The sequence below is a fragment of the Miniopterus schreibersii genome (genome assembly GCF_964146895.1).
Source record: "Miniopterus schreibersii genome assembly, chromosome: 1".
Lineage (NCBI taxonomy): Eukaryota > Metazoa > Chordata > Mammalia > Chiroptera > Miniopteridae > Miniopterus > Miniopterus schreibersii.
In genome coordinates this window covers 91,307,795-91,332,720 of record NC_138101.1, presented here as the reverse complement: position 1 = coordinate 91,332,720, position 24,926 = coordinate 91,307,795, and the positions used below count along the sequence as shown (strand labels likewise).

General features: G+C 36.9%; 1 protein-coding gene across 2 annotated transcripts; it reads right to left on the bottom strand.

The window, feature by feature from the left end:
• Positions 1-224: 224 nt before the first annotated feature.
• On the bottom strand, positions 225-24,330 carry GEMIN2 (gem nuclear organelle associated protein 2). 2 transcript variants are annotated; one of them, XM_081138799.1, is made up of 10 exons: positions 24,114-24,330; positions 23,630-23,714; positions 21,664-21,753; positions 21,340-21,399; positions 17,349-17,462; positions 15,104-15,148; positions 13,829-13,897; positions 7,921-8,031; positions 5,686-5,744; positions 225-1,318 (listed from the first exon to the last, which is right to left on the bottom strand). In XM_081138799.1, exons 1-10 carry the CDS (start codon positions 24,248-24,250, stop codon positions 1,279-1,281), a joined length of 810 nt encoding a protein of 269 aa, XP_080994925.1. In that variant the 5' UTR covers positions 24,251-24,330; the 3' UTR covers positions 225-1,278. The 2 variants fall into 2 exon arrangements, with proteins under 2 accessions (XP_080994925.1, XP_080994926.1); XM_081138800.1 differs by lacking the exon at positions 7,921-8,031.
• Positions 24,331-24,926: the final 596 nt, after the last annotated feature.

Genomic DNA, 24,926 nt, shown 5'->3' with positions numbered 1-24,926 from the left:
AAGACTCTTGTGAATTACAACCCTACTCCTGGGAACTCTGACCAAAGAAAGCAAAAAGTTATGTACATAAAGATATTCACAGTAGCATTTCCTATATTGGATTCACACTAAAAACAAGTTAGATATCCAACAGAGAATGTTTAAATTATGGCAAAAACCAATTTGGACTATTAAGTTGACATTTAAAAATCAGCTCCCTAAAGACAACAGAAAAAATTCAAATGTAAATTATTTCTGCTTTATTTTGTAATTAGTGGCGAAATTATTGGTTCCCTCATCTACAGTTATCCCTAACCCCCTTTTTCCTTTTCCACCTCTATTCGAAAGTCCAGAAAGGCTTACAATTTCATTTCTCGACCTTTCTTAGAACTAGAGATGATTATCTTATAAACTTATGGCAATAGGTGAACACAAATCTGCTATGGATTTCTGGAGAAGGGTTTGCTTGTATGAGAAAGAATGAGATGTGAAAAACTCTGCCTCCTTCTCCCCTTTTCCAGTTTTGAAAATAACTGAAGACACATAGCCTTGAACTGCAGTGGCCATCTTGTTACCATGAGGGAAAGGCCAAAAGAATTAGAGACCTTGGTACCGTGGAGTCACTGAGCCAATGCCAGTAGCCACCTCCTCTGCACTTCTCATCATGTGAGAAAAACAAACCCCTATTTGAAAAACCACTGTTATTAGGATCTTCTGTTACTTAAAGTAGGAAACATTCCTACCTGATACATAAATTATATATGAACAGAAATTTTGACAGAAAAGTTAAAGCAGTCAACCTACTAAGGTGTTATTGAAATAAAGCATTTAAATAAAAGTATTGGGCTTAAATGGAAAACGTTTAATTAATTTTGTTGCTATGAACACATTTGCCATTTAATCTAGATTTTTAATTCTAAGAACCTTTCTTCATTGTCTTTTGTTCAAGAGTGAAACAAAATTTTAGTAACCAAAATACACTTTCAATAAAATTTTATGTGTGTATCTGTAAATAAACAATGAAGCAGCACCAAGGACATTTGTAAAATTTCATCAGTTTTGCACATGGTAATAGAAAACTGTTCATCAGAAATTAGGTGGGATTACCCAAAGATATTTCAGATGTTCAAATCCATACACTCTATATTCTGCATATCAACTTCAGCTGCACAGGTTAAAATGAAGACTCCTTACATAATGTTGAAAATGTGATGCAATCTGCACTTGAATTTGCTTTGTACTTCCTCAGACAGGCTTCCTTCATCACAAATATCTTCTTTCCCTGAGACATCAGCTACATCAAGATGGCTCATCAGCTAAGTCACGTTGGTCAAAATACCTAGTAAAGAAATAATTGAATGTATGCTTAAAGATATTAATTGCAGCACTACCTATAATAATATCAGAAGACTGCAGACAATCCAGATGTCCATCAGTAAGAGGACTGGTTGAATAAACTATACAGTACATCTACACAGTGGAAGACTGAAACTTTTACAAAACATCTACACTGCTATAGCATCACCTCCAGTATTTATTAAGTGAAAAAAATGGTAGAGAATGGTATGTTTAGTATGCTATGTTTTGTAAACGTGTAGGAATGCAGATATATATATTTGCTTATACTTTTAAAAAGAAGTAGAAGGATAAACCAAAAATTTATAATAAAATGGGTAACTACAGAAGAGAGAAAAGAGGGTAGAGAGAATAGAGGTGGATTCTAAAATACTCCAAATGTACATAATATATGTATGATAATTCTCTTAGTTTTTCTATAAATAATGCTGGAGTGAAGATCCTTGTACATATAGCTCCATTACTTCCTGAGGTTAAATTCCTAGAAATAAATCAGGGGCATGTACAGGCATGCACTGCTCAACAATGGTGACACATTCTGAGAAATGCATCATTAGGCAATTTCATCATTGTGGGAACATCATAGAGTATAGATTACAAACCTAGATGATATAGCCTGCTATATACCTATGCTATATGGTATACCACAGCCCTATATGTATTGTCGTTGACTGAAATGTCATTATTTCAGTGTATGACTATACTTTTAAAACTGAGCTATTCATTCCCAGTTTGCCTTCCAGAAAGCTTATACCATTCTGTATTCCCACTGAAGTGTCAGTGAGAGTGCCCATCTCCTAGTCAACACTGGGCATTTTCAGTTGATACAGATATTTCCCTGCTAATATTTTTTAAATACAATCTATTTTTATTTGTACTTGTTTGTTTGCCAGCGATGGTAGAACATGTTTCATTTTATTGCAGTTATATATTTTTAATTACCTGTGTCCTTTGTTCATTTTCATTTGGGACATTTTTATTTAGTGTGCTTTATTTCATTTCTTACATTGAAATTCCACCTGAATTTATTTGAAAACTGTTTCATAGTCTAAATTCTTGTGTCTGTTTTATTTACTTATACATATATACACACATTTATTTTAGGTCTCTTACTGGACTAAGTATTTTTGTTCCACTGGTCAGTGTTTTTATTCTAATGCCAATACCTTTTTAAAGATTTATAATATATTTAAATACTGGGAAGGTAAGCAATCCTGTGTCCACTTTTCCCTCCCCTACACACAAGACACTTTTTTAGAGTACACACGTGTTCAGCATCTAGTTTTGCTGTTGACGATAATTAACACTGGGCACTCTGTGCCAAGCATTTTTCTTAAGTGCTTCAGAATAGGAACTCATTTAATTCATAGAAGGTAAACACAGATTATCAGCTTACAGATGAGGAAACAATGGCAGAGAGAGGTTAAGCAACTTTCCTACCATCACAAAACTAGTAAATGGCACGCAGACCTAGGGTCCAAACCCAGGCAGCTTTACTCCAGAGCTAAGCTCTTAACTACGCTGATCACAAAGTTAACACCTACCTCATCTATTGGTAGTAAGGGTAAAATGAGAGGATACGGCATTGTCTTAGGCACTATGTGTGCTATATCTCCAACCCTTACACAATTCAGGGTTTTTTTCCTTTTTACATGGGTTCAGAAAAATTAAGTAACTGATGGTTCAGTAAACTAGTACTTAATGGAACAGACTTAATCATATTATCTGCCTGCTAATCCACTGATATTTTATAATATTGTGCAGATATGAGACAAATATCCAGTGTATTAGTCATGATTATTATTTTTCCCTCAAACAGGTAAAGGAAAAAAGCTCTAGAATAGAACAGTTTCTGAGACATAGGCTTCACTCAGGAAAATTTACAGAAGATTATAGCAAGTTTGAAAAAAGATAACAGGCCTTGACTCTTTGCAGCAGCAGCTTCAATATAAGTATCAGATATTATAAGTTTTTGTGTCTTTTATTGTTTGTTTTGTTTTAGTAGCTTTAAGGCAATAACTGCTAATACCTACTCAAATGAGTGGAATCCCATTTTACTGATAATTATTTTTTTAAGCTTATTGTAGAGATTTTCAAGCAAATACAAATGTAGTAGAATAAATGCTCCCCTCAAGACCAATTCATCACCCAGGTTCAGCCATTATTAACTAATTATTATATGTTCACCAGGATGTTTCTTTATTCCAACTTCTTTGTTAACGTATTTTAAACAAATTTCAGACATGTAATTTCTCTTCTTTTAGTATGTATCTGAGAAGAGCTTTTTAAAAACATGATTGTAATACTAGTACCACACCTGATAAATTTAACCACTCTCACTGTATCATCTGATATCTAGTCCATGTTTCATATTCCCTAAATGTCCCCTAAATGCATTTGTTTGATGTCTCTTAAATCTCATCAATCCTCCTGGGGGTTTTTTCTTTGCCATTTATTTGTTTAAAAAATTGGGTCCTTTGACTTGTAAAATTTCACTTTTTGGTTTTGACAACTAAATCTTCATGCAGTACTTAATGTGTCCATCTATCTATATTTTCTGTAAACTGGTAGGTAGGTCTAGAGCAGGGGTGGGGAATGTCCAGCCCTTGGGCCATATACTGCCCGCAAAATCATTCGGTCTGGCCCTGCCAAGGCAACTGCAGGTGGGACTTGAAATTCAATAAATCTAGGAGCTTTTTTCATCACTAATTTTTCAGTCGATAATTTTGTATGGCCTGTGAATGATATTATAAATGGCCCTTGGCAGAAAAAAGTTTCCATACCCCTGGTCTAGAGGTTTGATTATACAGGGTGTCCCAAAAAATGTATATACACTTTAATAGTTGATAGCTTAATTTTGAAAATGAAATGTATTTTAATAAACACTGCCTTTATAATTATTCAAAATGTGTGTATACATTTTTTGGGACACCCTATATTTGATGTTTTTTGTTTGTTTGACAAGACTCCATGGCTGCTGTTGTATTACATCAGGAGGCAAATAATGTCCAGTTGTCCTACTTTTAGTGGTGATAAAGTTGATCAGCGTGTTCAGATCCGTACCTTTTACCTGATGGTTTTATCAGCCATTGATTGTTGCAAAGATCCATTATTTCACTAGGATTCTAAAATGCTGGTTTTTCTATTTATCTTTTTATTTTTTTAAATATGTCTTTATTGATTTTAGAGAGAGGAAGGGAGAGGGAGAGAGAGACAGAGAAAAACATCAATAATGAGAACACCCGGCCAGGTGTGGCTCAGCAGTTGAGCACTGACCTAGGATCCTGGAGATCACTGTTTGATTCCCAGTCAGGGCACATGCCTGGGTTGCAGGCTCGATCCCTGGTCAGGGGCGTGCAGGAGGCAACCGATCAATGATGACTCTCTCATCATTGATGTTTCTATCTCCCTCTCCCTTCCTCTCTCTGAAATCAATAAAGATATATTAAAAAAAGAAAGAAAGCTATGAGAAAAAAAAAAAGAGAAAGTCATTGACTGGCTGCCTCCTGCATGCCTCCTACTTGGGATGCAGCCCGAAACCCAGGCATATGCCCTGACTGGGAATCGAGTCTCGATCTGGATCACAAGTCAATGCTCAACTGCTGGGCCACGTGAGCTGGACTCTATTTATCAATAGCTAGAATTTTTCCTATAAAACGTAACTTCCCTTCATCAATTTGGTTACCCTGAAATATAGTTTACCCCCCCAAAAAACAAAACAGGATGCAGACTAGATTTCCCTTTATTACTAATTTTGGGAATAATGAAGTTGTGGCCTACCAGTCCCCAAAGATGACCGATAAGATTGTTTCTGTTTTTGGATTATTGTTTTGAATTTAGAGATTTTAACATTTGATATATATTTCAATCCATTGTAATCATTCTTTTTAATGCTCAAATTGTTCCATCTGTGGCCAGTGGGAGCCCTTCAGGTCAATTCCTATGCTTTTTGTTATATAATCTTAGTGGTCTTTTATAGTTTTCTTACTTTTTGGTATGTCAAAGTGATTCATATGTATCTTGAACATTTCTGGATCTGGATCTAGAATTAATATTTTCTCTTGGGAGTGCTGGTTCTTCTTTTCGAGTAAAAGATGGTACTTCGAGTGTACAATTTGGACATTAGAGAACTAGTTGTGCATTGAGTCCTTTTCAGTGAACAGAGCTAGGAACTATGTATTTTTCAGAAAGAAAAATAAAATCCTGAGTTCAAATTGATATTTCAGTTCTAATTTAAATTACATGGTTTTTCTTTAATATATTTTTTTAATCCTCTACTATAAAATGTATACAATATTCTACCACCATTAATAATACTATTACAAAGCAAGAAGCCAAAAGATTACTTACCTGCTAACCAAGCAGATTAATAAATTCAAAGCAGGAACCCTCTCATCATCTTTGCTGTTCTAAAAAGAAAAAAAGAAAAGGAGGAAGCCACACGTAGCACAACTCAAAATGTAGTCTGTTCCCCCGATATCTTTGATACAAATTTCCTTTTAAGATGCAAAACATGAAAATTTTATTAGATAAAAGATAGTAAGAATCATAAGGAAATTGGAAACCTCAAAGAAAAAGGACAAAACTGTGGAATTAATGATCCCAAGAAACATCTAAGATCATCTTTTGAAGAAATAGACGTGCCTGGCTGGGCGTGGCTCAGCAGTTGGGCATCGACCTAGGATCCAGGCGATCAGGGTTTGATTCCCCGCCAGAGCACGTGCCCGGGTTGCGGGCTGCAGCCGATCAATGACTCTCTCATCATTGATGTTTCTAGCTCTTTCTCTCCCTCTCCTTTCCTCTCTCTGAAATCAATAAAGATATATTTTAAAAAAATAAAAATTAAAAAAATAAAGAAATAGACGTAACAGGAAAAAGAAATAAGAACTGAGGGCTCTAAGAATAACTTTGGAGAACTTACTTCCTAGTTTCCAGTAGAGCAGCAAAAAAAAGCCTATGTCCTAACTGGACAGTAATGAAAAAAGCACATAAAATATCTTAAAGAACTTACAATTGAGAAGGACGGAAATTCTGGCTTCTAGTATTAAGACATACCAGTAAATATTCCAAATCAGGTCTCTCAATTATGATGGAAGTAGTTCCTGAACTATACACTTTAGAAAATTCACTGGAAATATTTGTTAAAATGACAGACCTAAGACACATGGAAAGTAGTCTTACAGAGTATAAAATTTATTTTTATACATTTTAAAGAATAGTCACAATAACATATTGAGTAATGTTATATCAGACATGTCATATATTAATTCAAACTTGGGATCCATATCCATGATGTTACTGTACTGAATTTTTCTATGTGCCAAGTACCATATGGGACAAAGCTGAATAAGACATGTTAACTGCTAATAGCACAGAAGATGAGATATCCACAAAACAGCTTTAATGAAAGGAAAAATCTGGGAAGTGTCATAAAAAAAGATCCAAAGTATACTGGGCAAACAGAGGATGGAGAAATTCTTTTTAGTTGTTGGGATAAAGGAACGTATCATAAAATGGTGGAATATGAGCCAGCTTGTGAAAAAATGGTATTTACATGCAGATTGGAAGAGAGAGAAAAGGTTCTTCTGCAGAGGGAATCAAGTCTAGGAACAAAGTCTGGGGAATAGTATTTAGTGAGTAAGAAGTACATTTTGGTTGGAGTACAGGCCATTAAGTTAGTTTGGGCCATATCATGGTAATCCAATGAACGAACTTTGGTTTTTTGTTTGTTTGGTTTTTTGTTTGTTTTTTTAAATATATCTTTTTTGATTTCAGAGAGAGGAAAGGAGAGGGAGAGATAGAAACATCAATGATGAGAGAGTCATTGATCGAGCCCGCAACCTGGGCACGTGCGCTGACCGGGAATCGAACCCTGATCACCTGGATCCCAGGTCGACACTCAACCGCTGAGCCACGCCCGGCCGGGCAGAATGAACTTTGTAGTAGTCAATGGAGAACAAGTTTACATTTTGTGGAGGGGAAAGGAGGGATGAAAAAAAAATCAGAAGTGGGCTTAATTGGGCTCTAAATTAATTTTTATTGTAAGGCTACATGAATGAATTAGAGGAAGGGTCTTATGGGAGAAATTCAAATCAATCATTGGGCCAGAGACTGCCAGATGACTACCCCAGCTTATCTCCCCTTACTCTGAAGCTCATTTTTAGCTAGGCACACTGCCACCCAGCTAAAAGTAAACATTTCCCTGTTTTTATGGCCATGTGACTAAATTCTGGCTAATGAGCTATATAGTGCCAGATGTGTATGGGACCTCTGGGAAGGATCTTAAAGAGGATGACTGCCTTCTCTTCTTTCCAATGGCTTATTATGAAATACAATGGCCACGGCTCCAGCAGCCATCGTGGATCTTGAGGTGAGCTGAGTTTGGAAGCCACATCCAGCAGAACTCAAAGGCCTGTGTTACTGCTGTCCTAAACTGGAGCAGCCTACCTTCAGACTTTCTTTATCTGAGAAAAAGTTCTGTTTTTGGAGGCCTTTCCATTATGTGACCAAATCTAATCCTGACCAATAAAATATTCCATGTTTTGTTATTTCATTGGAATCTTTTACCACCATATTGCAACTTACCACTAAGAGCCTCACTTCAGAGCATCTTCTTGCAAGCTGCCGAATCAGTGAATGAGCCTCGGGTAATAAAGGTTTTTCAAGACAAGCCAGTAAAGCATAAAGCCATCTTCCCTAAATAGAATTTTAAAAAGTAGTAAGTAGGGAAATATTGCATCATGTTCTGCCTTATTTTTTAATCAGTTTTGTTTTGTTTTGAAATATATCTTGATTTCAAAGAGAGGAAGGGAGAGGGAGAGAGACAGAAACTTCAGTGATGAGAGAGTTACTGATCAGCTGCCTCCTGCATACCCCCAACTGGGGATCGAGCCCACAACCCGGGCATGTGCCCTGACTGGGAATCGAACTGCCATCTCCTGGATCCTAGGTCGATGCTCAACCACTGAGCCACACCGGTCCGGGCTTTAACTTATTTTTTAAATGTACAGTTATGTCTGGTTATTTTCTATGAATAATTTCATACATTTAACATAACATTTAGCTGTACTGTGTTTGGATATAGATAACAAAGGGTCATCCAGACAGCCAGGTGATAGCTTTTGTAGCTTCTAACTATAGACACAGAACATTAGATACTTTAAAATATTCTTACCCTCAAAAAAGTTTGTTTCTGAGATTCTTATTACAAAACTGCATTAAGATGTATATAAACCCTTGAAAAATTATGATATATTTTTTCCTTTGCCCCCTATAGACAGATATACAAATCATATTATAATTTCATAACTTTGTCCCCTGGGTCTATACAAAGGAACTATATTCTAGGTGAAACAATGTTTTGCTACTTCTATAAGTACCATGGCAAGCTAAATTTATCCCCATCCCCTTTTAAAATGGGTTTTCTTTTTAATTACAAAGGTAATAACACTTAATGAAGACAAATTAAAGAATACAAAAAGCACAAACGACTTGAAATTCCACCATCCAGATAAACTTTCTGTTAATTTTTAAAATGTTCACCTTTTTCCTATGAAAACATACAGCTTTTAAAAATAAAGTTTCATTATTGTAACAATAATAATACGGTGGTAACATTTTGTGGCCATCTTTTTTAGTTGCAATACATAATAAACATTTCCCATGATGTTAAATTGGATTAATAAGAGATGTTATTATCTCAGCATGGCATTAATATACATACTCTTTAACTAAGCACATACTTCCCTATCACTGCTGGTCTATTCTTTCTTTACCCAAATTCTGTGAGAGTATAATGACAGACATTATACCCCCAGAACACAGTCCAGAGTTAAAACACAATTGGAGCTTAATTAAAATAGTTTTGGAATGAACATTCCATTGTGGATGCACCATAATTTACTTAACCAATTTCTTACTATTGAGCATTTAGGATGTTTAATTTGTTACTGTTATATAAAAAATAATGTGATAGCCTAGCTGGTGTGGCTCAGCAGTAGAGCACTGACCTAAGATCCGGGAGATGGTGGTTCAATTCCTAGTCAGGGCACATGCCTGGGTTGTGGGCTCAATCCCCAGTCAGGGGCGTGCAGGAGACAGCCAGTCAATGACTCTCTCGTTACTGATGTTTCTATCTATCTAATGATCTCTACACTCTCTTCTATCTCCCTCTCCCTTCCTCTTTCTAAAATCAATAAAGACATGTTTTTTTTTAAAATGGTGTGATAAATATCCTTGAACATAAGTTTCAGAGTATCTCTGATTGATTTCTTGGGCTAAATTCCTAGCAACGAAATGGTGATGTCAAAAGGTATATATGTTTATAAAAGTTCCTGAGATATAATCACTAAATTATACCTCAGAAAGGTTATATCAAATTTTATTTTCATCAGTAGTATAAATGACTGAGTTTATTCTGAGCAACACATCACTTTGAAGAAACCTGAAGAATATTAGAACAAGCCTGAAATAGCAATTTATGTAACACCCAAAGTTAGTTCCTCAAGGAACCACAAATCAGTAAAAATTTTTCTTAAACAAAAAGATCCATGTCCAAATTTCTTTTACAAATAGTGAGCAAAATTTTCTTCTACATGAAAAAAGCTATTACACATTTCAACCTGACTCAAATTTTCAGGCATACATTTACTATGGAAAGCTATATTCAGGTGTTCAAATGATCTCTACACTTAGAAGTTGCTTAAACTTCTGATTGTCTAAGATGTAACTATGCTGAAAGGTTTCTTAAAGTTAGTGAGCACACTGTGACAATACTAAAAAAATAAAAGCAAAACCCAAAACCAAGTAGCCAAAAAGCTTCATTAATAGCTTCCCACTTGGGTGGTAAATAAGGCTATTCTCAAAAACTATAAGACAAGTAATACCAAGTCAAGAAATTTTAGAAAGGTCCCTTTTTCCTTTTGCTAGTTTATGATATGCAAACTTCCTGTGACAAAGGGTTTTACTTAAACACTTATATCTCAATACTACAGTTCTGATGGTATAATTATTTGGATAGAGGAATTGAACACTGTTGATTTAAGAGATTACTCAAGCCCGGTCGGGCATGGCTCAGTGGTTGAGCATCAACCCAGGATTCAGGAGATCTCCGTTCGATTCCCGGTCAGGACACATGCCCGGGTTGTGGGCTCGATCCCCAGTTGGGGGCGTGCAGGAGGCAGCCGATCAATGACACTCTCATCACTGATATTTCTATCTCTCTCTCTTCCTCTCTCTGAAATCAATAAAGATATATATTTTTAAAAAATTTTTAAAAAAAGGATTACTCAAAATAAGACTCAAAAGACTAAGCCAGTTAAAATTTAGTAAACCAGTTGTCAGTGGTTCAGAAACACTTTAATGGTTCCTCTGGCAAATACAGCTACACTTTTTGGTAATATGCTTTCACTAATTAATAGGAAAAGACAAACTTATCACCCTCTTGAGTGAGTAATCTTTATAAGTTAAAAAAAAAAAAAATCTTACAACAGCCCGGGCCGGTGCAGCTCAGTTGGTTGGGAGTTGTCCCGTGCACCGAAAGGTTGCCGGTTCGATTCCAGCCTGGGTTGCGGGGCTTGATTCCCTGGTTGGGGGCATGCAGGGGGCAGCCCATTGATGTTTCGCTCTTGCATGGATGTTTCTCTCTCTCTCTCAAAAATCAATAAAAATATTTTATAACATTTTACAACAAAGTTAAAAAATAAATATTAAAGAGAAGGAAAATAGATAAGTAATGCAGATAAAAGGTCACTATCAGAAAGAACTGATATAAAATTTAAAGTTCAATATCTAGATTCCAGTGAGTAGCCTAAGAATATAAACAAAATTATTGATGGTATAGCTAATATACCAGTGCATGGGAAAAATATTGTTTCACTGGTATTGAAAGCAATGTAAATTACATTGACTCTGAAGTACTACTGTAAATTAACTAAATTTGAAAAGCACAGATTACAAAATGTTAGACTGAACCACCATATGGAATTACTCATAATAAAATATTTTTAACCTATAAAAAATGGTGATTTCATATGATTCAATTTAAAGTAGGATTGCAGGGAAGAGAACTAACTTTAAAAGCATCCATAGCTTATGCATTATAAACTCATTAATTTCTTCTGAAAAGTAACTGGCAGAATGTAACAAACACTTATAAAACCTGGATCCAATAATTCTACTCTAGAAATATCCTAAGAAATTAATGTAAATGTTTAAACACGTTAGTCATGATTGTAAAATATAAAGAAGAGCCCAAATGGTCAATAATAAATCGATGTAGCCCAGCAGGCGTGGCTCAGCGGTTGAGCATCAACCTATGATCCAGGAGATCACAGTTCCATTCCCAGTCAGGGCACATGCCTGGTTTTTCGACTCGATCCCCAGTTGGGGGGTGTGCAGCAAGCGACCGATCAATGACTCATCACTGAAGTTTCTATCTCTCTCTCCCTCTCTCTTCCTCTCTCTGCAATCAATAAAGATATATATATTTTAAAAAATAATGAATCAATGTAGATTATGAGATATTAAGACAATGGCAATTATGTGAATTACATTATCATACAGAAATACATATATGAAATGTAGCCAGAAAAACCAGTATATATACACATTATAACTACGTAAAAGACACAAAGGACCACTGAATCAGAAACAGTGATTTTAAAATATATCTTCATTGATTTCAGAAAGAGGAAGGGAGAAGGAGAGAGAGAGAGAGAAACATCAATGATGAGAGAGTCATCCCTGATCAGCTGCCTCCCGCATGCCCCGCACTGGGGATGGAGCCCGCAACCAGGGCATGTGCCCCTACTGGGAATCTGTGATCTCCTGGATCCTAGGTCCATGCTCAACCACTGAGCTACACCCGGCCGAGAGAAACAGTGATTTTAAATATGATTTTTTTCTCTTAAAAAGTATGTTATGTAGTAGAGATTTAAAAGAAAGAAAATAGCCTTGGCCGGTGTGGCTCAATGGTTAGGGTGTCTGTCTGCACACTGAAGGGTTCGATTCCTGGTCAAAGGCACGTACCTGGGTTGCAGGTTCACTCCCCACCCCAAGTCGGGGCGTGTGTGGGAGGCAACCAGTCGATGATGTGTCTCTCTCACACTAATGTTCCTCTCTCTCCCCCCGTCCCTCCCTCCCTTACACTCTCTGTGAAAAGCAATGGAAAAAATATCTTCTGGTTAGGATTAACAACAACAAAAAAGAATATGGTCATTATACTTACAGAAGAGACTTTTCTAAGCCACTTTTACTTGGCTGAATGGCAGGCTGGGAAACTTATACACTGTAATGCAATGTTGGTTTATCTGTTTCTCCCAGCAGACTATAAGCTTCTGGAGGGCAAAGATTATATCTTATGCTTTGACAGGGAGCTTTGGAGCCTCAGATACACTCTTTTGCAAATATTCTCAACTGTGAAAAATGTTTGTTTCTAAAAATTAAATCTAACTTCAGATGATAAAACTTACTAGGGGATTATGTAGATAATTTATATATATAATGTCCACCAAATTTACCCAATTTTGAAAGTTAAAAAAAAAAAAGCTGTGAATATAAAGGAGTAAAATGGAGGGGCAGTGTAGTATAGTTGTTAGTATAGTCATATTGCTTGGGCATGATCTCAGTTCTACCAGTTGTGACCTGTGTGACCACAAGCAAGTTACTAAATCCCTATGTGCTCCAGTTTCCTATCTATAAAATGGAAATAATAATAGTTAATAGGTTGTTAGAAGATTCAAGGAGTTGTTATATACAAAGTCCTTAGAACAATATCTGGCACAAAGTCTATTACTGTTATTTCTGACATGCTTTTGTGAGTTGGATTTCAATGACATTTTAGAAAATGCATTTCAAACTTCTTTAAGCCAGTGCCATTTAAAATGGGGTCTGCAGATAGGTTGCTTGTCTGTGCCCAGTTCATTACTGGTCTGCGACGAGATAAGGAGCTATCCCAGGATAAAAATCAACTGCCGCCCGGTGGGGAGGGGCTCAGTGGTTAAGCGTCGACCTAGGATCCAGGTGATCAGGGTTTGATTCCCAGTCAGGGCACATGCCTGGGTTGCGGGCTGCAGCCAGCCGATCAATGACTCTCTCATCATTCATGTTTCTATCTCTCTCTCTCCCTCTCCTCTCCTCTCTCTGAAATCAATAAAGATATATTTAAAAAAAAAAATGCATTTCTCTTAGTAAGATTTCTGACTAATGGATTTTTAAAAAAAACAAAAGAAAACAAATAAAAATAAATCAACTGCTTAGTGGACACTTTCCCCCCCACCAAAAGCAAGACTTTCTCAATGAAGAAAGCAGTATGTTGATTTACATTCTAGTGTAAGTTTCTTATTTCACTGCAAACAAGCATAGTTTGAATTATACACAGAATTATACATAAATGTATAATACATACATATCTACAAATACTGTACAGTCCTATCTTATCTATAAGTATATATAATTTTGTCTGAATTATGAAAATAAAAATTTGTAACACTACCAATTCTGGAGTAAAGTCTCTTTCTCCAAACCAATTACTCAGATATTCCAAGACACTCGTCACTGTTGCCTAAAAACAAGACGGAGGCAGTAGAAGAATTGCATTAGCAGTAAAACAATGACAAGTTCAACATAAGTTTCATTAAGTTAGTCAGAAAGCAACTCTGATCTTTAAAGTGGCCTCATTCTTTAGACTTCCAGTAAAAACTGTGGCTCTATTTAGTAATTTGATTAGATGGCTCACTCAGAGAGAACAGGCTTTTTAGACAAATATTCTTATGCACTTTCAAGTATCAATACCTTGGTTTAAATCCTAGCACTTAGTTTGTAACTACTAATTTAGTTTATCACTACCGCAAAAATTCCAAGTGCTCTTTGCATAAACACCTTCACTTACTTTCATTAAAACATTGTACAAATCTAAACAGAAAGTTAGCTAGAGAAAGATCTATTTTAAAACTACAGACAGAATTTATCAAGTTGTTGAAAGTATTATCTGGCTTATTCAAATATAGTTGGACACTTAAAAACACTCTGAGAGAGTTTAGTGTGACTACTACTACAGTATCTTAATGCAAATGATCAATAAGTGAAACTGTCAGCCAGTAAAATTTACAACAGAGTATGACTCATAAAAAAATTTCATCTTCCACTGGTATCCAGTGCTACGTTAAGACAAAACAATCAAACTTTTTAGATGGTCTTTAAATAGGTAGTTACTAATACTAAAAGACTGAAGAAATAAAACCCATATGTCTCCCCTTTTTTCCAAGAAATTTATGTAGTGGTGAAGTTTTGGGGGAGTCAAAAGTTATATGTGGATTTTCAACTGCAGGGGGTCAGGGTCCCTAATCCCCATGCTGTTCAAGGGCCAACTGTGTTTCTTAATAGAACACAGAGGATATCTGGAACTAGAAATAGCAATCTAACCTTAGTATTTACTTCAAACGCAAGAATCTAAAACTAATAACTGAAATGCATACAATTAAATAGTTTTGCACCATGATTAAGAGTATCAGTTCTAAAATTAGATCACCCTGGGATTGAATCCCAGTGCTGCCATTAAAACTTGCCTGTAAGTTACTTAACCTCTAATTTTGTTTTCTCTTCTCTAAAAAAGGGATATTAATAATAACTCCCTATATAGGGTTGCAGTAAGGATCTGTTAAAGAGTTTAGGACAGGGTCTAGCATAAATATTCAGTAAATGTATTCAAGTACTTTCACACACATCACAAACAAAAGAACATATACCCTTATTGCTAGAGGGGCTTTACCTGATTCATTCTGCTAACAATACTAAGCAGGGGAGGAAAACCAATCTGGAAGAAAAATGAGATTGAAATTTACTAAATGGTATTATAAGGGGGATTAATTTTTTTTTTCAAACTGGAAAGTTTCTCATCACACTTATTTAGAATCAAAAAATAGCTAAAACAAAATTCCTTTATTGTCTATTACAATAAAATGTTCCAGGAGGTATTACATTGGTAATGCTCCATAAATAATGTCTTGAAATCTGAATATGTAAATTTAAAAATAAAGAATGATCTCAGAAATTAAAATGTTAACATATGAAAATTATAAAAATGATGCTGATACAATTACTACTACGACATTAATATGTGATACACTTTTTAATCCTCACCCAAGGATACTTTTCCCATTGCTTTTCAGAGAGAGTGGAAGGGAGAGAGAGAGAGAAAAACATCACCGTGAGAGAGACACATCGATTGGTTGCCTCCTGCACGTGCCCTGACCAGGGGCAGGGATTGAGTCTACAACCGAGGTACGAGCCCTTGGCCGGAATCAAACCTGGGATCCTTCAGTCTGAGGGACAATACTCTAACCACTGAGCCAAACTGGCTAGAGTGATGCAAACTTTTAAAAAATCTTCAGCTAGCCCTGGCCAGTGTGGCTCAGTTTGTTGGAGCGTTGTCCCATACACCGAAAGGGTTTGATTCCCGGTCAGGGCACATGTACCCAGGTTGCAGGTTCAATCCCCAGTCAGGACCTGTGTGGGAGGCAACCAATCGATGTTTCTTTCTCTCACCCTCTCTCTTCCCCCATTCCTTTCTCTAAAAATCAATTTAAAAAAACAAATAAGAAGAGTTCATTGAGTATTAAAAAAAATCTTCAGCTAAAGCTAATATTTTCAAAACTTAAGGGCACTTGAATTAGAATGACTTTTTTCAAACCTAACCTGATTCAATTTCAAAAATATATACTTTGGAGTTTAATGTTCAGAGCCTTGATTATAAAAATAGCTCTGACTTGTGAGAAACTTAAGAGGATATGTAATAAACTCTTGCATCTTTAAAAGGTTCTTTAACATGATATATGTTACTTGTACGTGTTTTGTAATAACAACCTAAATAAATTTTAACTCTTTATTAAATTAAAACACATTTTTTAAATGTAACATTCATTAGTGATTATCCAAAAGAACAGGTTGTTTGAGAATTAGTGGCAAATTTGTTTCCCTGGAGATCTGAATCTATTTTCACGTCCATCACATGAGTAAGAGTACCTATTTTTCCAGCCCTATCAACATAGTCTATCAAGCTTTCTTTGCCAATATATTACCTGAAAAATAGCAGCTCGGTGTAGTTATAAGTTACATTTATATTACAAGTGAGTTTGTGCATCTTCTCATATAAGAACAATTTGTATTTCCATTCTGTGAATGTCTATTTGTATCCTTGGACTGTTTTTTTTTCAAATTGTGTTCTTGGTCTTTTTAATGATTTTTGGAGCTTTTACATTTTGAGGATAAGTTAGTTTTAAATAGGAAAAACACAATGTGGTTACCACATAGCAAACAATAAACACCTATTCAACAGAACAAAACAACATAATACAGGGAGTTAGTAGTAAAGAAAATGTATGCAGAAGGCTCCATAGAAACATCTGCAAGCTTTAGGGCAGGTGAATCCTGAAGAACAAGGAGTTGTCCACATAATTTATGAAGGCATGTGAAATTTAAACATACTCTCAACATTTCATCTCCACAATATGAAATTTACTAAGGATTTTTAAGAACATTTCTAATTGTGTCATGTTTTCCAGTTTCCCTGCCACTCATCACTTATTGTTCGACCCATGACTAATCATTTAAAAAAACCAAATACTATCTAATTCACAAAATTACTACACAGCTAAAACATAAATGATGTGAAGCCAACCTAAAAATGTCCCAGTACATTTTCAGAAACTGGGATGCCAATTTTTAAATTAAAGAGATAATACACTAAGTCAGAGGTTGGCAAACATTTTCTGTAAATAGCCAAACTAAATATTTTAGCTTTGCAGGCCACACACTGTCTTAGTTACCTATTATTAGCTTGTTTTGTATTTATAACTGTTTAAAAATCTAAAAACCATTCTCAGCTCATGAGCTATACAAAAAGTAGGCTGTGGGCTCGATTTGGATGAGGCTATAGTTTGCTGACCCTTTATATTAAATGATGCACTAAAACTAGAATACTTTTTTTTTGTTTTTTTAATCCACTTATCACCTACTTGCATATAATCTATTCCAGGACTTTCATTTTCAGCTTGTCCAACAGCTGCTTCAGAACATAATCTTTCACCCAGACAAAATTTTTTCCAGCCTTCTTCATCTTCAGATTTTGGCTAAAAGAAAAAAAATAATAAATTTATTTATTTCTATGTATTGTTAAAATACCGAACTGTGAAAAAAGAAATGAGGATTCCTCCATAGTTCCACCACCTCAACATAAAGATATGGTGCCTGATAAATCTCAGACGGATGGAGAAGGGTGGGTGGGTGGAGGGGGAGAGATTAACCAAAGAATTTATATGCCTATATGCACAACCCAAGGACACGGACAATGGTGTGGAGAGGGACTGGGAAGGGGGGTGGAATGGGGTGGAATGGGTCATTGCAGAGAAAAAGGGACATCTGTAATATTTTGAACAGAAATAAATAATGAATGAATGAATGAGTAAATAAATAAATAAATAAATAAATACGATATGGTGCCTGTCATGGACTGAATTATGTCCCCACCAAATTCAAATGTTGAAAACCTAACCCCACAGTACCTCAAGATGTGACTGTACTTGGAGACAGGGGCTTTACAGAGGTGATTTAGGTAAACTGGGACTGTAGAGTGGGCCAAAATCCAATCTGACTGGTGTCCTTGTAAGAAGAGGAAATTTGCACACACAGATACTGGGGATTGAGTGCACAGAGGAAAGACTAGGGGAGGACATAACGAGAAGATGGCATGTGCAAGCCAGAGAGAGGCCTTAAGAGGCCAAACTTACTGACACCTTGATCTTAGATTTCTAGCCTAAAGAACTGTAAAAAAATAAATTACTATTTGTTAAGCTACCCCGTTTGTAGTATTCTGCTATGGCAGCCCTAGCAAACTAACACAGTGCCCAAGTGGTCACACCATATGTGGGACATGTTTACTTTGGAGCACACTTTAATGGACACAAACAAGCAAGGGAATGCTCAAAAGAGGATGAAAAACATGGAAATTGGGATGAAAAAACAAACAAATATATTAAGAATGCTAACAAGAGCTCTGGCCGGTATGGCTCAGTTAGTTGAGCAGCGTCCCATGCACCGAGAGGTCACCAGTTTGATTCCCGGTCAGCGCATACGCCTGGGGTGTGGGCTCAATCCCCAGCAAGGGGCGTGCAGGTGCAGGAAGCAGTCGATCAATGTTTCTCACTGTTTCTCTCTTTCATCGATGTTTCTCTCTCCCTCTCCCCTCCTCTTTCTCTAAAAATCAATAAAAACATATTTAAAAAGAAAAAAGAAAAAAAAAAAGAATGCTAACAAGAATGAAAGATGTTTGTTCCAGGGAAGGCATGATTATATACTTCACATACTTGATGGGCTGTCTAGTCAAAGAAGGAATAGATTTATTTTACACTGCCAGATGGAAAAAGCAGGGCCAGTGGGGAGAAGCACTGAGCTCAATATAACAATCTTAAAGCTATTTTTATTTGTACACATCACTTTGCACCTTACTTTGCAAAGATGCAGTGTTTTCCCAAGGATAAATAGCTTTCATTACATTCTCAGGACGAATATGAGACCCCTAAAAGGTTAAAACCTCTTGTCCTGAAACAATGTATGTATCTTTCTCCATTACTCCATTAGGTTAGAGCTTATTTCTGCTGCAGGTAGCACTGACTACCCTGATTATTAAATATAGTAGGTGCTTAATAAATGATTGAATAAATCAATAAATAAATGTTTATATTTACATAGTTGACACCAAAGTGTTTTATTATTTTTGTGTTTACTTTTGCCATGATGAACCTATGTTTTTATCATATAACATTCCTGTTTTGATGGATCATAATTTATTGAACCAATTATGTTAGGTCATTTAATTTTTGAGAAAATTATATCACAATGTCATTGGTGTGGCTTCTTTTTGAATTAGTAAGTACGTACACAAAGTCCTTACACTGAGCAAGGAAAAAAATAATATATCTACCTACCAACTGCCCCCCCCCCCCGACCTCCTTTCTTACTAGGAGGCCTCACAATGTAGTGAAAGGCTTGAGAGTCAGACAAACTTCAGTGGCTCCCAGCTATACCTTTTCTAAAAAAGTAATTAATTTTTTTAAATCAAAATCATCTTTATCATTTAAAGAGCAGCGGGCCATCAGGGACACCTAGATGGGGGTCCCCAGAAGGCAGAACAATATTTACATGGGGGTCAGGAAGGTCCCAGCTATACCTTTTCTGAGTTAAATGGTCTTGAGCAAGTGATGTCAGTTCCTTTCACACTTTTTTTAGAGCAAAACTTCCAACTAGTATGGAGAAGCATACAGAGAGGCCATATATTGAATCTCTCAGCTTTCAGCTGGTAGTCTCAGGAAGATTATGCAAGCAGCTTCCTCCATTTACGCCAGTATGTCACCATGGACGAGATGTTAGGAAGAACTGCCTAGAAGAAGCTTCTAAAATCTGAAATCTATGAACAACCTAAAACTGAGCAAAATTGTGTACATAGGTGCATTTTGTTCCTCTGAAGATAAATAGCTTTCTTTCATTCGATTCTTGGGAAGATTATGAGACTCCCTAAAAGCTTAAAAGTATTGCCCTGGAGTACTTCTCAAATTTATATAATATTGTATGTCAACTATAATTAAAATATAGATTTTTTAAAAAGGGGAAAAATGTAAAAAGTAAAAACCTTTCACAGAAAGAAAAAGTATTGCCCTGGAACAAAATATCCATCTCTTCCCCAACTCCCTTTTCTATTCAGTCGTCCAGATATATCATATCTACTGAAGAGCTTAATATTATATCTAAGCTGGTAAAATGAAGTAAATACTAATTTCCAGCATGCACGAGAGGCTTTACTAAAATGTCACTGGTACTCACATCATTATCTCATCAGGAAAATCCGTAAGTCTTTATTCAATCATTTTGTAAATACTGAAAATTCTTTTGTTTTTTAAATATTTTTATTGATTTCAGAGAGAGGACAGACAAGGAGAGAGAGAGAGGAACATCAATGATGAGTCATTGATCAGCTGCCTCCTGCATGCCCCCTACTGGGGATCCAGCCGGAAACCTGGGCATGTGCCCTGACCAGGAATCGAACCCTGACCTCCTGGTTCATAGGTCGATGTTCAACCACTGAGCTACACCGGCCAGGTGAAAATGTGGTGTTTTTTTAAATTTATTTATTTTTATTTTTTATGTTAATCCTCACCCAAGGATATTTTGCCCATTGATTTTTAGAGAGAGAACCATTGATGCAAGAGAGATGTGTCAGTTGGTTGCCTCCGGCATGCACCCAGAGGTAGAGGATCAAATCTGCAACCCAGGTACCTGCCCTTGACCGGAAACCGAACCCAAGACCCTTCTGTGTACAGGCCAGAGCTCTATCCACTGAGCAACACCAGACAGGCCCTGAAAATGTATTTATTTCCTAAAAAGCAAATGTCTAGAAGGACCCTTAAAAGCTTGTAGAGTCCTCGCTCTGGCCCGTGTGGCTCAGTGGTTGGAGAGTCGCCCCTCCCACTGAAGGATCTTGGGTTCAATTCCCAGTCAAGGGCACATACCTGGGTTGTAGGTTCAATCCTGACTCCGTCAGGGTGCATGTGGGAAGCAGCCAATCGATGTCTCTCTCACATCGATGTTTCTCTGTTTCTCTCTCTCCCTCCCTCCCTCCTTTCCATTATCTCTAAAAATCAATGGAGAAATATTCTCCAGTAAGGATTAACAAAAAAACACACAAATAAACACAGAAACTAGTAGAGGCCTAATAATTATGTATCCAAAATCTCTCAAAATGCTGTGGATCAAAATGGATATAAAAATAACAACTTGCATTACTGATTTTATACTTTTAAGGCCACTAATATAATGGAATTGTTACTATTAAGGGTAGATGGAAAGAAAGAAAATAATACGGACTAAGTAAATGAATCTTTAAAGACTAGAAGTAAATATGGACTATTTCAAATAAGTATACACTGTACAACGTAAACAGAGAAACTTACATACCATGGTCACATTACTATCCAACTGTTGTGATTTCCAGTGACTTCTATGTCTAGTCACACTCTATAGGAAGAAGAGTTAGACACTGAGCTTCAGAGAATGAATAACTAAAAAGAAATCAATTGCTGTACAACATTCTAACAATCTTGAAAAATATGTTTCAAACTGTATTATGTCTAATGATTATAATAATAATTTGGTGATTGATTAATAAATATTATTTTCTTTACATTTTAGAATCACAAATCTTATTTTTCCAACTAAAGTCTAAAAAACAGAAATAAATCTGAGGGACTTAATTTGATTAAGTGATTAAGGTACACTTACCTGTCGAACAGTTGAAAATTGTGCCACTTGTTGCTGTTGCCACTGAAGTGTGGGAGAATAGCCTTCAGGAGCAGGTTGGCATCCTGAAAGCTAGAGATCAGTTTGTAATTGTTAGAATCAATGTTAGTGTTGTAACTAGAATCTCATGCCTCTGCAAAGTAAAAGTAAAACCAACATGAACAGTGAATAATAAAGTAAATGATTAACACTATACAAAAAAATAATAATAATAAAGTACTTTTTGCTGATGTAAAAAAGTAGGTAGACATTTCACTTTACTATTTGTATCTGAGTTTAAATTGTTATGAGCCCTGCCCTAGTCAGTTTGGCTCAGTGGTGAGAGGGTCAGTCCATGGACTGAAGGGTCCCCGGGTTCAATTCCAGCCAAGGGCACTTCGTACCTTGGCTGTAGGCTCAATCCCTGGCCTTGTTCTGTGCGTGTACGGGAGGAAACCATTCAATGGGTCTCTCTCACATTGATGTCTGTCTCTGTCTCCTCTCCTTCTCTCTCTCTCTCTCTTCTCTTTGTCTCTCTCTCCCTTCCAAACTCTGAAAAGCAATGGAAAAAATACCCTTGGATAAGAATAAATAAATAAATACATAAATAGTTAAGAGCCCTGGCCATTGTGGCTAAGTAGGTTGAGTGTTGTTCCATGAACCAAAAGGTCGACGATGGTTTGACTCCTGGTCAGGGTACATGCCCAGGCTGCAGGTTCCCTCCCAGGTTGGGGTGCATGCACCTGATCAATGTTTCTCTGTCTCTCAAATCAATAAAAACATATTTAAAAAAAAATGTTAGGAAAAGATCCTTATTTAGTCACTTTATTAAGAGCAATCTGGAATGGTTTATAGTTGTAGTATCTAAGAAATCTAAATGATATGAGCCCTGAAGATATAATCTAGTCCTACCTTTCTAGAATAGCAAAACGGTTTGAAACAAAAAGAGAGAGATATCCCAAATAAACAATTTCAGTATAGGCAGAACATACTCAAATAATTGAAGACATTTGACCCTGAGAGGTCTACTTCTGTTTCCTAAAACAACACATAGTTCACAACCGATCACACATTGCCTTTAAATAAAATTTAGTGCGGTCACTTTTTAAAGTGAGGTATATAAGACATTATCTTCCATCAGCTAAAAACTTACATGAATCATTAGATGCCTGAATTAAAATTTCCTAATTACAAACATCAGATAAAGAAATTACTTAGAACATAAAAGGAAAAGAACTTACCACAATTTAAAACTGCTGCTCTTTTGTGACCTTAAATTAAATTCACCTCCTCAAGAGAGACCTTCTGTGACTATCTAAAGTAGTTCTCCCTGTTATTTACTGGTTCTTACATGTTAACTTTCTTCACTGCAGCAGTCACAATATATAATTGTTTGTTTGTTTACTGTCTGTCTTCCTTGGGAGAATGTAAGCTCTACAAGGACAGGGACCTTTTCTGTCTCATCCTCTGTTGTATTTCCAGTGCCCAGCCCAACCTAGTTGGTTACTAAAAAATGTGCTGGATAAACAAATGAAAATGTTCAGTGGGCAAGTAGCTAAAAAAGTCTAAGATATCTGGGTTTCTATTCTTAAAAAAACAAAACCCAATCAAAACCTGAACATGCAAACTACACTAACATTAAACAGTATGATAATTATGAAGATAACTGGAAAAGGTTACTTAAAAATAAAGGTTAGCATAAGTAATCTATTTAAAGACTTCTTTGGGATTGGATCAAGTCCCTGGAGTATGAAGAGCAAATCTCACTGAAAGCCTCTGCTGGCAGTAAAAGCCAATCGTCCTTTTGGAGGAAAAAGTACAAGCAAATGTCTAACTTGCAGGGAGTAGTTGTCAATCAAATCTTACCTACATCATAACTGACAGACAGTGTTGGATACTATAGGAAGAGCTTCGGTCTTTTAATTTGCGAGGGGGTAAAAAAAGTCCCCAGTCGGGTAATAGAACTCACAGAAACATTCACACTCTGCTTCCTTTTCAACTTCTTTGGGTCAATTTGAGCTACCACAACATCTGGACACTGAGCGGCTTCGATCCTACAAGTAAGTGTAAGAAATGTGATTACTATCGTGCTTGGTTCATGTGTAGCAAAACAAGCCATCCATCTCTACACTTCATTATGAAATCAGAAAAGCAGTTCAGAACTGCAGTTGAGGTACTGATCAATATATTTCTGAAATTATCGGGAGTAAAAGCAAGGAAATCTAAGAGCACACATCTTGCCATGAATAATCAACTTTAATTACCATTAAATTCATAGAAAGGCGCCCACGTAAAAATGTAATCAAGCAATCTTGATCCGACCCGAACTCCAAAGAGACTGGGGACGGGAACAAACGCGGGGCTTTACCACACACGGGGTTCCAGCAGGGCGCCCGGCGCCCGCCGCGGACAGGGCGGCCGCCCAGCCCACCCGCACACGCCGCGTCACTCACTGGACCCGCCTCAAGTATTCCTGAGGCGTCCTCGGGGGGATGGAGGGGTCGAAACCTTCTGTCAAGTCGCAGGGCTCCACGGGCAGCAGCCGGGGCATCAGCTCTTCCATTGCAGATTCCGCTGGAACCCACGACATGGTTTACAACCCAGCCGGTCCCGCGTCTAGGTCACGGCGCAGGCGCACGAGTAGGCACCTTTGGCGCGGAGCTGAGCCGGCGGCCGGGCTTAAGGGGCATAACTGCGCACGCGCAAACCTGCGGCTTGTGCTAAAGCGAAGGCTCCGTGGTGTAACGAAGCCCGCGAATTTAGTTCCTCGCGGTGGCGGCTCTGAAGTGTTTCCGCGTGTTCCCTCTTAGACCCTCGGTACCCTCTTCTAAGGTTCGAGTAAGGACGGAGGGTCATTTACCTTTATGCACCTCTAGTAGTTAGGGATCCTTAAATGTTTTTTTAATTAATGAGTAGTGTTACTGTAATGATCATTTATTGATCTAAATTCTTTTTTTAAAAAATATATCTTTATTGATTTCAGAGAGAGGGCAGCAGACGGAGAGAGAGATAGAAACACCAATGATGAGAGAGTCACTGGGGATCGAGCCCGCAACGCGGGCATGTGCCCTGACCGGAATCGGACCTCGATCGCCTGGATCCTAGGTCGATGCTCAACCTGCTGAGCCACGCCCGCCGGACTGACCTGAATTCTTAAAGCCCTGGTAGAGGGGTCACATACATTTCCTCGTTCAGTTTTTACAACTTTTTTTTTTTTTTGGTAATATATCTTTATTGATTTCAGAGAGAGAAAGGGAGAGGGAGAG